General features: G+C 35.7%; 1 protein-coding gene across 1 annotated transcript in view; it reads right to left on the bottom strand.

Annotated features, from left to right (window-relative positions):
* Window positions 1-1,219: 1,219 nt before the first annotated feature.
* The window catches only part of TBC1D15 (TBC1 domain family member 15), a 33,302-nt gene continuing 21,668 nt past the window's right edge, over window positions 1,220-12,853 (bottom strand). Inside the window, exons 11-17 of the mRNA XM_087935605.1 lie at window positions 11,777-11,893; window positions 11,198-11,298; window positions 9,137-9,236; window positions 7,018-7,115; window positions 4,167-4,283; window positions 3,193-3,279; window positions 1,220-2,525 (exon numbers count right to left, since the gene is read on the bottom strand). Coding sequence (XP_087791731.1) covers window positions 2,322-2,525; window positions 3,193-3,279; window positions 4,167-4,283; window positions 7,018-7,115; window positions 9,137-9,236; window positions 11,198-11,298; window positions 11,777-11,893 — 824 coding nt within the window. The 3' untranslated portion in view covers window positions 1,220-2,321. The remainder of the gene's footprint in view (window positions 2,526-3,192; window positions 3,280-4,166; window positions 4,284-7,017; window positions 7,116-9,136; window positions 9,237-11,197; window positions 11,299-11,776; window positions 11,894-12,853) is intronic.

Below are 12,853 nucleotides of genomic sequence, written 5' to 3'. Positions count from 1 at the left end.
ACCTTCGTTAAGAGTCTCCTCCGATTCCATCTGGCTGATTTAAGGTACACAGGCTTTACGCATGTCAGATATTTTTTAAATAAGTATTATTACTGGGGCTATTGTGTTACAATTATTCAGTTGTTTTCAATACCAAATCAGTTTGACTATTTTTATGAAGATAAAGTTGTCATGTAAAGTAAGTAAAATAGAAAGAAATCAGAATTCCTACTATGTGTATAAATATCCTAATTATGCTTTCCAGATTTCTGCCATATGGAATGTTGCAAGTATTAAGAAAATTGTGTGCGTGCGTGCGTGCGTGTGTGTGTGTGTGTGTGTGTGTATGTGTGTAAAAGAGAGAGAGAGAAAGAGACAGAAGGGGTGAGGGAGGATTATTCCATTTCATCTTTGTGTTCATTTTGGAATCATGCCAACAAGACAGCAGTAGAAAAAACATATATCCCACAGTTGTATTAAAATGATAATGTAAAAGCCAAAGTTCTATGAGAGAACAAAAAGGGCAAGATAATCCCAAAATTATTTCCTGTAAGCAGGAAATGAAAGCCTAGAGATGCTGGGTCTTGCTTACCCCAAATGGGGTATTTTGTTATTAACTCATAAAAGATAAGTATCCCAAACAAATTAAAGCCAAGGACTACAGAGATTTCACCTTTTGATATCTGTGTTAATAACCTGCCATTTCATCAGTTCTGTCACATTAATACAACAATTTGTTTTATCTTTTGAGCAACTAAAACCACGGGCATATTTCTTCACTCTCAGTAAGTTCTTTTTCAAAATATATATACAAGAACTCGAATCCTTTGGAGATAGATCGTATTTGATATATAATTGGGAATGACTTAATATTTCTTTCCCTTTTTCTTACAGCTACTCCCCTAACTTTAATCATAGTGGAAAAGGCAAGCCAGATTTTCTATTGCCAAAACATGGATTAGGATGTCATTATGAAAAAGGGATTTCCAGATCCGGACAAATGTCATGAGGATCACATTTGTGTTTTCAAGTTTCAGAAAACCAAAATTCAACTGTTTATTTACGAATACAACCCCACAGATGCCTTAGAGGACAAGGAATTTAAATTCTTCCATCACTAGCCTGTCGGTTTGATAACCGAAATGTTATGCCAAGAAAGAACCGAATGCCTCTGATGAAACATTTGAAATTTAGGAACTCTGTTTTCAGTTTCCCCCAAAGTATGTCTTAATTAAAAATCTTTAAGTAAACTTTGCATTTTATTTTATAATATGTACAATACTCTTCAAATAGAAACAAATACATGAAATTATATTTCACATTACTGTAAAACATCAAATAATCGCATAGTATAATCTTATAGTTTTCTCATATGCATGTAATGGTCTACTCTAGGAAACTCCAGCTTTTGTGTTGTGTCACCAAAGGGAGCTTAGGAAGAACCAAAAGAAGGAAATTAAAATTTCATCTTTATTTTATCTGTTTTCAAAAAGTTTAGTCTAATATAAAGGCAGTAATACTACTATTCAGCAAAGATAAACATTATTAGTTAAATGAGCAAGAAACCCTTGCTAAGAATATTAAGTTGAGAACCTGAATATATTCAGACATTTATCCTTATTTAGAAAAATGATTTTCAAAAATAGTTAGGCTTGGACTGTATATTAAAATCTAGACAAAATTACCTCAATTATCAACCAAAGTTGTTTTAGTCAAAAATAGTTATCCTTTAGTATTCATACATCTGAATGCATAAGCATGTATGCATAAGAAAGGTGTGAAATGTAAAAATGCCATCCTAGATTATGTAAAATTCAGAATCAGGGACTTCACAAATGGAAATTTTCATTCCAAATCTACATTCAGTCCCCACAAATACTTAGTGTCTTTGTAAACATTAGAAAAAGAACACAATCCTTTCATTTACAAACTGTGTTGTGGAAGTTGCCAACTTTAACTTAGGAAATAGTTTTGAAGAGTTGTAACACTTTAATGATATTTTAAAAACTATCCATGCCCGGGTATTTTCAAAGTACAAGGAATAGATCCCCTTATTTCATGCCATTCACACTGCCTGATTCTCATTTCGCTGAAGACAAAAAAAAGTACTTTTATACAAATGTATTAAGGAATGTTACTGGAAAAACAGAAGGCTATTTTGGTAGAATAAACTATAAAAATAATGTCATGTAAAGCTTTGATGCAGAAGTATTACAGTACATGATTTCTTTCCCAATTCATTAAAGCTTAATCAACACAAACTCAAAATATCAACCCAAGTGCCTGAAACAAAACAGCTGTAATAAACTGCTTGTTGAACAATACAGCCAATTACACTAGCATTAGTTTGTGGAGTCTGTGTGTATCACTTGTTGAATTTTTTCATTTCTTTTGTTGGCGGCAGCAACAGGCAAAGAGACATTTGGATATGTTGATGCAAGGCAACTCATCCCATCAACAGTCTCATCTTCCCCAGCATCTGAATCTGGTGTTGTCATAGCACTATTTTCTAATCCCAAAATTTCACAAATTGCTTGAGGTAATTCCTTTGAAGAAAAGAAAAGACAAAAGTTATGTTTTATTGCTGGGATAATTCCTCTCGAATTATATCCTGCTTTGAAACAATATCCCAACCAAAAATACTAGACTCCCTAATGCAGAACTAAATTAAATGAAATAAACATGGCTTACAAATGTATTTACATGAAGTATCAAATTATACAATTTATTGTTTGATAGCAAAAATGGGTGGCAAGTAGCCCTAAAACAGCAACAAAATACAACAGTCAAGAATCACAATACTGCAACAGAATTTATTATTTTCCTAGGATAGGGAAATGCTGCACATTAATATGGCTTACTGCTTTTCTTTAATCTTGTCTCACGTGTGCACACAACCTTGAAAGTTAACAAAAAAAAAGGAGGGAAAAAGGTTCAGTCTCAAGGAATTCCACAGCCCATTATGTTTTCCTAATAGTGGAAATGCAAAATCTGAAAGTAAAATTTATTTGTTTAATTTTATTTTTCACATTTTTAAACTGCTCACCTCTCCCTTAGAGGGACTCTGGACAGTGTATAATAAAATGTTACTATGTAAAAATTATATATCACTCTGTGTATTCCTTCTATACTCCCAAACACCTTTTGAAGGGTCAGTTGGAACAAACCATAATTTCTTCATAGAATGCTTATAAAATACATTTCACCATTTACCTTGCAAGTCATCATCTGCACAGAAACAGCTTCTGCTTTGCAAAGTATATCGTCCACATCCATTTTCATAGACAATTCATTGATATGCTGATATAAAATAAAGCAAAAAAGGTCAGCCTCAAAAAAGATGAAGTGTTTCAGAATGTTGATACCTTCAACATCTTTTATTAAGTTATTGCTATCTTGCTTAATATCTTTCATCACTAGAATTAAAGTGTAGTTCTCTATGGTTGTATCTTTAAAAAAACCTAGCTTTTTCCAAATAATTTACTTTTAAAATTGAAGGAGCATTTTAGATACATTGAGAATATGGTACAATGTGACATTCTTATTATTGTTTATCTTTTTCACTGAAAATATACAATTATTCTAAATTTAGAAATATATTTTGGATAAAGTGTGGTACATAAATTACACACCCTGATTGTATTTAGAATTCTTGATACAGTTGTTTTAAGCTGGTCAGTTCTTTTTGCTAGGCTACAGCCAACAGCTGCCACCACCATTTACTGTAACTGCATACTGAAATTGGACAACATATGGATTGCCATTTCTCTGTGAACTAATACACCAGTATAGACTGAGTGTTTTTGCTTGTATTATAACCATAGGTAACTTTATTATTCCATAGCTTAACTTCACTCAACCACGAACTTCCTATTTCACCTTGACGTCTTTGTCCTACAGAAATACACATAAAGTAAGAAGCTTTTGTGGTTGCTTCAGAACAAGCTCTACTATATGCTTTATAAATCAAATAACCATCATTCTGTATATAAATAATCTGATTTATAAAATCTCTTTATAAATAATTCAACATTGAGCATGTTTCATCACAGAAAAACTGTGGCAGACTACTAACATTCATTAATCCTCTCGCACTTCTTATTCTAGAATAAAATGCTGTTCATTTTGCAAATCCAAAACAGAAAGAATAGAAAAATAGTCTCAATTTAATTCAATTTAACAAATACCTTGAGTATTTCATTAAAGCCATAATGCTTCTCCATTATTTGTTGTTTTTCAGATTCCAGAATAGCACAGCATAGAAGAAGGTGGAAATTCTGACAAGGCAAATCTGTCCACATGACCTGGTAAAACATTCAAGTTGCTGATAAATAAAGAAAAGACTCTGGCCATTTTAGTAAAAGATTTTTACATACAAATCTTTTAAATAACATTAAATAAAATTCATTTAAATAAAGCTCACTGCATTAGTTCATTTCTTACATTTTCTTTAACAGCTGTGTGTGGCTGTATTTGATATTTCAGTTGAATCATTATTCAGTTTACATATCAGCTAAGACTGATTATATCTATAATATCCAGTCACCACATTATTTTTTTTTCGGGAGAGATAATCACATGAAGAGAAAAATAGTTGGCTAACTTTTAATTATCGATTTCATTAAAAGCTATGACTATTTCAATGTTGGTAGTTCTAATGAAATCCTTATCTATATAATTTATGAGCAGAGTATTGTATTTTGTCTATATAGTTCATTTCTTATTACAGCTTTTTTTAAAGACCTGACAAGAAAAAAGACATAGCAATCAATATGCTGTTAGCATCAGCCATCTACAACTAACATTAGATATCTCTAATGAGACTTTAAAATTATTACATCAGAATACGTGTCATAGAAAGTCAGGGAACAAAAACAAGCATTGGGATAATAGGGTAAGTAACATATTTTAGACTGCCAGCAAACAAAACTACTTAATTTTGGTAAGAATGAATCTATATATTCTTTACTAGAAGAAAAAAACAAGAGAATCCTGATAATGTAAAAAGCAAGTGTCTAGAAATTAGATGCTTTCATTACTATTTCTCATATTTGCTCCTGACATTTGACATCTCAGCAGTCTTTCTCTTTTTATTTATTTATTTTACAAATGGGACATTATCTCATCTCTTGCAAAAAGTACAGAAGATGGAAAGAAAATAATTCTTATTACTCTGTTTATAGTGTAGGGTAGTATGGTACATTATTTAATAAATGGATACATTTTAAAACATCCCTTTTTACAACCCTATAATCCCTTAATTCAGTAGAGTTGGGGCAGCTGGAGGGAGCTTACTAGCCAGACAGTAGTAAGGATTTACTAGCCAGATGCTCTTCCTGATGCCATGTTGAATTTGCAGCAGATATTTTTTTTTCTTTGAGCCCTAAGAGAGAGACACGCAGGTTCGAAACCTGAGTGCCACACAATGGGATAAGCTCTCGTTCCTGCCCTAGCTCCTGCCCATCTAGCAGTTCAAAAGCATGCAAAAATGTGAGTAGATTAATAGCTACCACTTCAGTGGGAAGGTAACAGCATTCCGTGTGTCTTTAACATATAGCCATGCTGGCTATATGACCATGGGAAATGTCTTCGGGCAATGCTGGCTCTCTCAGTCAAGGACCAGAGATGAGCACCTGACCCTAGAGTTGGACATAACTGGACAGGTCATGTCACAAACTGAAACTTTTACCTTTACCCTTGCTCATTTTGATACATACTAAAAATTTCAGATGTGAACTATTCCATAAGCTGAACTTCAATCAACAATACAGTGCTACCCAAAAAAGGTAACTTTATTTATTTATCAAACTTTTTAATTACCCATCTTCCTCATAGAGAGGCTCTGGACAGTAATAATACTTTAGAGTACGTCAACAGAACTACAGTTTTCAAAAGGCGTATTTCTTCATTAGATAGATCTCATCTAAAATTCTACATCTAATACTCAGCAGTATGATTCAAAAGAAGGCAATGAAAGAACATGGGCATGACCTAGATTTGATGTGTGATAACTTGAACACCAGACATCAGATCCAATGTATGTATGTATGTATGTATGTATGTATGGTATTCAGCTTTGTTCGGGTATTTTCCCACGTCATTATAGTTGTGCTTTTAAAGTTGTAGCAACGTTTTGGCAGAATCTCATCTGCTATCATCAGGCTTCTGTATTGTGATCGTCTGTGAGTCAGACTTTCACAGCCATTTCAGTTTTAAAACATTTTTTAAAACAAAACTGAAATGGCTGTGAAAGTCTGACTCACAGACGATCACAATACAGAAGCCTGATGATAGCAGATGAGATTCTGCCGAAATGTTACTACAACTTTAAAAGCACAACTATAATGACGTGGGAAAATACCCGAACAAAGCTGAAAACCATACATATAGATACCCGCAAAAACTTAGGAAAACATTGTGTGTGTGTGTGTGTGTGTGTGTGTGTGTGTGTGTGTGTGTGTGACTCAGGTTGTTCCTTTTTTTCTTTACAAAACTTAACAGAATCTGTGTCTTGAGTGTCCTCTATCTAGTTTTTCTACAGTGTGTATGTTTTAGTTTATTCATTTTAATAATAAAGTTATTTTTCATATAAAAAAAGATCTAGTCACCATTTTGAGAAAAACTAAAGGCCAACCCTTCTAACAGTATGGTTACCTTCTGGCATCTGGGAAACAAAAAATTAAGCCTGGCAGCATTTTTTAACGTCTTCCATATCAAAGGTTATGGCTTTTCAGTTTGTCTATTTTTACTGTTTGAGTATATGTAAGAAAGGATAATGTTAAGGATAAGATGTTTGCAGGTACTTAAAATTTTTCCTTTTAAAATTCCAAATTCATACAAAAATGAATCTGGATCTATCTGCTTTTAGAGATATTGATGTATCGTGCAGGTGTGGCTGAAGAACATTATGCACTCCTCATTAGATAATTTTTTAAAAACTGTATACTGTGATATTAAGAAATATTCAGTATGTTTTTTAAAACTTGAATCTTCTAACTGAGTATCACAAGTTAAATGTTTCCATAAAACACATCTTACCTCCCATAAGCGAAGAATATCTTGAAAACTAAATTCTCTTTTAAATCTTATTAGAAGCCATCGGAAACAAAAATAAAGATAGCCTGAATCTTGAGATTCTAAAGAAATAGCGAAAAATACATCCCTAAGTCCTCTTAGAAGGTTATTTTAACTTCACAATAAATGACAACTGGAAAGAAATTCTTGGGTAAAATGATCGAGCTATGAACAAACATAGTAATTTATATAATACAGCCATAACTGTTTCATTGCTAGTTCAGGACAAACACAATAATATCAAAAGTTATACTTAAAGTTATTTTAACTATAAATACTAATACAATCAAACAAATAGGCTGAAACAGTAATCTGAATCAGGGGTTGCCAACCTTTTGGACCTCGGGGACCACCAAACTCATAATTTTAAATCTGACGAACCACCTTCGCTCGAGGAGCCCGGCCGAAGTTTCCTGCGCCGCTCACGCTTCAGCACTTTGACTCCCAGGGACAGGAGTTCAGCCAAGCTATCTGCAAAATCGTCTCTCTCTCTCGAGGAGCACTCACAGAAGCAGTGCGGGAAACTTTGGCCGGGCTCTTGAGAAATGAGAATGAATCCAGCTGCTTCTCTCCGTGAGCTCTGAGAGAGACGATTTTGCAGGTAGCTTGGCCAAACTCCTGTCTCTGAGAGACGACCCAAGCAAGGTGGAGAGCAGTGGTGGCAGCATTCAGGGCAGGGGATTCAGCTGATGCAAGGCACTTCAGGGAAGACCCAGAGAGAATTCTGGGAAGCCTCATTAGCCTACCGCCCACACTGCTGCCACCGTCCTGTCCGAAATGCCGCCGCAAGCATTCCAAGCAAGGTGGGAAGCGATGGTAGTGGCAGCATTCAGGGCAGGGTATTCAGTTGGTGCGAGGAGCTTCGGGGAAGAGCCAGGGAGCGCTCTGACACTGCCATCTCCCACACACTCTGCTCCCTGCATGTGTCAGTCTACCCACTGGCATCACCACTTCACCAGCCGGCTGCAGCTGCTCCCCTGCCCACTAGTGCACTTTGACTCAGCACAATGGATGGAGAACGTATCTCACTCCCCCACATGGAGCGTGTTCCCTTCCCACACCCAACTGCAGTGGTGGGTGCATGAGAGGGGTGCTTCGCCAGCAGGCCCTGCAGCAAGTGGGGAAGGGCACAGCATTTCCCTGTCCATTGCCAGAACCCAACACGTGGCGCCCAGCTGGGCTTACCCGAAGAGGGGCAGGGTAGGAATCAGCGCCCCTCCCAAGGCTGGAGGAAGAGGGCCTTTGAGCTCTAGGTACCAATTCGGGCAGCGCCCTGCCAACTCGCCTGCTCGCACAGAGGGAAGCCCCTTTATCCCCAAGCCACGTCTTCCCAGAACACCGAGCGGGGAATTTGGCTGCCACCCTCATCTTGGAACATAGATGTGGTGGTTTAACTATGCCCTCCTCTTGCTGCAACAGCACCATTACCTCATCCTGGCCTGCAAGGAGGTTTCCAACCCCACCACGGACCAGTCCCATATCCCAGAGCTGCAGTAGTCACAAGACTGGCCCTTTGGGCTTCCTGGAGCTGTTCCGGGATGACCAAAGGGCCAGTCCTGTGACTACTGCAGCTCTGGAATATGGGACCAACTTTCCCACCGTCAGCAAGCCAGCCTGGGGCGGATTTCCCTCCCACGCCACTGGTCTTACCTTCCATTTCCAGTTCACGTGGCTCTACTTAAGGTAAGGTTTGCGCTCAGCTGAAGGGTGGGGGCCAGCGGGTGAGTGGGCCATGTGGGCAGTGCAGCCTTGTATTCTCATCCAGCCTGGATTAATTGCTTTGGGGGGTGCTTTGGGGGGGACATTTCTCTGCAGACAACCAAAATTTTCTCACCGACCACCAGTGCGCCACAGCCCACTGATCTGAATCACATTAAACTCTAGGGCATAAAGATTGCTTTTTAAGATTAGAGATGTATGAACCAGGGTGGTTAAAAAACATTTGGTTCAAAATCAGGCATAAAGTAAGTTGCTATCTACAGGTAAAAACCAAAGACTCTTCAAAACTAAGAAAATAATTGATGCAAGAAAATGGTGTAAAGAAATATCCAGAATAACTATATTTTTAAAAAAGTATACATACCCAAATAGTTGCAGAATCCACTATCTAATAAGCGAAGTAAAGTGCTCAGTTGAATTAACTGTGTCTTCATGCCTTGCATTTGCTCTTCAAAATTTTGATGCTTGATGACAAACAGAATATTTTATGTGAGTTCTCAGAAACTTAAATGTATTTAAGTTTAAATCTAATTCTGTTCTTAATTGTTTGCTTATCTATTACATTTATACAGCCACATCTCATAATAAAGCATTTCTATGTGGCTTACATAAAAGCAATAATAAAATCCAAATGCTAAAAACTAATTAAAAGGCATCAACAGTGTAATTAGTAACAAGGTATTGGTGATAACTGATGTTTAAAACAATGCAACATTCTCATCAAATTGCCATTTCCTTGAGATTCCCAGGTCTCCTAACACAACCATATTTTGAGAGGAAAATTGGAAGGATGTCAAGGATGAAGTTAATCTCACAACTGATATAATTTAATTCAATAGAAACATAAATGAAAGCTATGATAAGTGTAGCTACCTCCATCTGTTTCTAAACAGATTGCACTATATGTGCCAGGTAGAATGAGACAACTTGCCATAGTCAGCTCATCACAGCCAGCTCGCCATGGGACAATTCATTGTGGGACAATTCAATACTTCAATGTAATTATTTAAAATAATTAAAACATTATTTTAATTTGTGTTATTCACATTTCATTTTGTCCATCCTTTGGCATCCTTTCTTTAATGATTCTATCGTACTATTTCTTCGATAATAGTATAACTCTTCTCCCGCAGCAACTTGTCTCACAGCGAGTTGGCCATGGGAAATTATCCCGCAGCGAGCTGACCATGGCAAGTTGGCCATAGCAATATGGTAAGCTGATGTGGCAAGTTGGCTGTGGTGAGTTGCACTGACCCTGTCCAGATGTATTCGTATATAGCTGTCCATGTATGTGAATTCAAGTTATATACATGCACACAAAATGTATAAAAGCTGTATTTGGAATGTAATCGGGATAAATAACAAGAACAGATTACATGATAATAATTGATAAATAATTATCTGCATTATAATGAACACATAATTCCACTGTGTGTGCTGAACTGCTGGCTTTAAATGGAAAGATAGATGACATATGTGCATTATCTCTTTCTCTCTTTCTCTCTTTCTCTCTCTCTCACACATACACACACACAAACACACACACCTACACAAAGATCTATAACTATACCTATACATAGATGAAACCTACCCAAAGTTCATTCACATATATGAATGAACGAGCCTTATATGGGTTTCACTCTTTTTAGCAGAAAGAATAGTTATACAAAGGAATTCTCAAAATAAATTGTACCCTTCCTCCCTGCTATGTTCAGCATTAATCAAGCTACAGTTATACTAGTCATACTGCAATATATCTTACTTCAAAATCCTTGTGAACAATCATTCAATACATTACTATGTCTGATTTCAGATACTCTTAAGCATTTTACTCTATTATTCAGCCACCAGAGACCCAGAACTTACAAATATTTGGCAAAATCTAAGAATTGCTATCTACTAGTTTATAATGTAAATGACACCTGGGAAAATACCTCAGGAAGGAAGAGAACCCCCAAAATAGGTAATAATTCTTAGACTTAAATACAAATGTAACAATAATCAATTACAATGGAAGGTACAACCAGATTCAAGATACTAATTGAAAAGTCATAAGACACAAATTTTATGTACTGACTCATTTTTAAAAAAGCCATTTTTGTGATGATATAGATCAGCACTGTCAAACTCTCAGCCCGCAGCCTAGATGTGTCATGCACTGGCCAAACCCACTCCTAGTTTAGCAAAGGGGAAAAAAGTCCCGATACGTCAAGTGATGCCATGATGACGTGAGTTTGGTACCCCTGATATAGATACAATTCAAAATATTTTATATGCGTCTGACCTCATGTAGCAATTTTAACTCTTATATCTGAATATACTACTAAGTAAGAAATATAATATGAAGAATCAGAGCAGGTGACATAAGAAAATATTTTTCAGTGTCAACTTAATAGAACAATAATATAGAACATGAAAATATTACCATTTGATCCATGTACAATGCGAAGCACCAGAAAGCATCCACTTCATTCTCCATCACATATAAAATAGGTGAAAGTAAGTCGCTCATTCCTTGAACATATCCTTAAAAGAAAAGGAAAAATGAATTGTGGAATATTTCTCTTTTCTCAGTTGACAAATTCTGGAATTAAGAACAAATACTTAAAAAAGTTATCCATCCATCTATACGTACGTACGTACGTACGTACGTACGTACGTACATACATACATACATACATACATACATACATACATATCAGACACAGACACATAGAAAAACAGACACAAATAGATATGGAAATAAATATAATTTACAAACTTATAGTACTTTTTAATAGATATTATAAAGTTTTAAAAGTAAGTATGCCTTATAGTACTGGACCTCCTTCATGATGGGTTACAGTATAAATATACTACAGATATATTATGCATTTTTAAATGTTAACTAATTTACTCTTTTTCTTATTACTCTCTTAATTAAAATTTTAAGATTGAATGCATCAGACTGATTAATTTAAAAAAATACTTCATAGGGTCAATAAAAGATCAAAGCTTTACTTACCCAGATCAAAGTCATACATACAATAGGTCATCAAAATGTCATGAAGCAGTATCAATCCAGGATTATCTTGACCCTCATAAAATTTATTTGTTCTATCAGTTCTATTTACATCTTTTTCTAGAAAAAAAGCACAGATTTAATGAATTTTCAAAACAGCTTGAAGACTATATCTTTGAATTTTCATTTTTAACACTGTTGAACTTGAAATAAAGGCATTAAAACAGCTGTTAAAAATATAGTATTTGAAAGAAAAAATATTTCTGTCTCAAAATTATTTCTAATATACATAATTCTTGAATTAAAATTGAGCCTGGAAATTATGGTTGTAACTTGTGACAGGCATAAGGTGAGTAACCATGATGTGAACAGACCCTTTTTCAGTGTTAAACAAACAGCACAGTCATTAAGTGAACCATGGGACAGTTTTTACTGGAAACTGGAAGTAAACGGCCAATTTTCATTATTAAAACTGTTGTAAATCATGGTCATGTGATTACAGGGCATTGCAAATAGTCATAAATGCAGGGTAGCTGCTGACTGCCTAAAATGCCGTCATGTGACCATGGGGGGGGAGGGGAATGCTAAAACTTCAAAATTGGGTCTTGATGGTTGCAATTAGCAATTTTAAACAATTGCTAAGTGGCCAGTCTTAAATTGAGGATTACTAGTAAACAAATTTTCAAACACTTTCTAAAAGTTACATTTTACAGAACGTTGTGATTAAAAACAAAGCAGAAAAATCAATGAAACGAACCTTATTCGGATCTACTTTAAATATGTTAAATGTGACTCAAACTCTAGGCATATGGAGTAGCTTTATATTTAATGGTAATAAAATGATATGCAATCAAGTTTAAATTTTGTTGGGGTTCCAATTGGATGTTCTGATTCCCCCCGCCCCGCTTCCTTTCAATCATGTTCAATTCTCAAAGACTGTCTGAACAAATCCCTGCAATTTTCTTGGCAAAGTTTTTCAGAAGTGGTTTGCCATTGCTTCCTTCTCAGGGGTGAGAGAAAATGACTGGCCAAGGTTACCCAGCTGGCTTTGTGGCTAGAGCAGGAATTCATGGTCTCATG

The sequence above is a fragment of the Pseudonaja textilis genome, chromosome 5, assembly GCF_049901715.1.
Source record: "Pseudonaja textilis isolate UNSWEBS1 chromosome 5, rPseTex1.2, whole genome shotgun sequence".
Lineage (NCBI taxonomy): Eukaryota > Metazoa > Chordata > Lepidosauria > Squamata > Elapidae > Pseudonaja > Pseudonaja textilis.
Note: the sequence above shows the minus strand (reverse complement) of the source record. Positions and strands in the feature narration are given on the sequence as shown.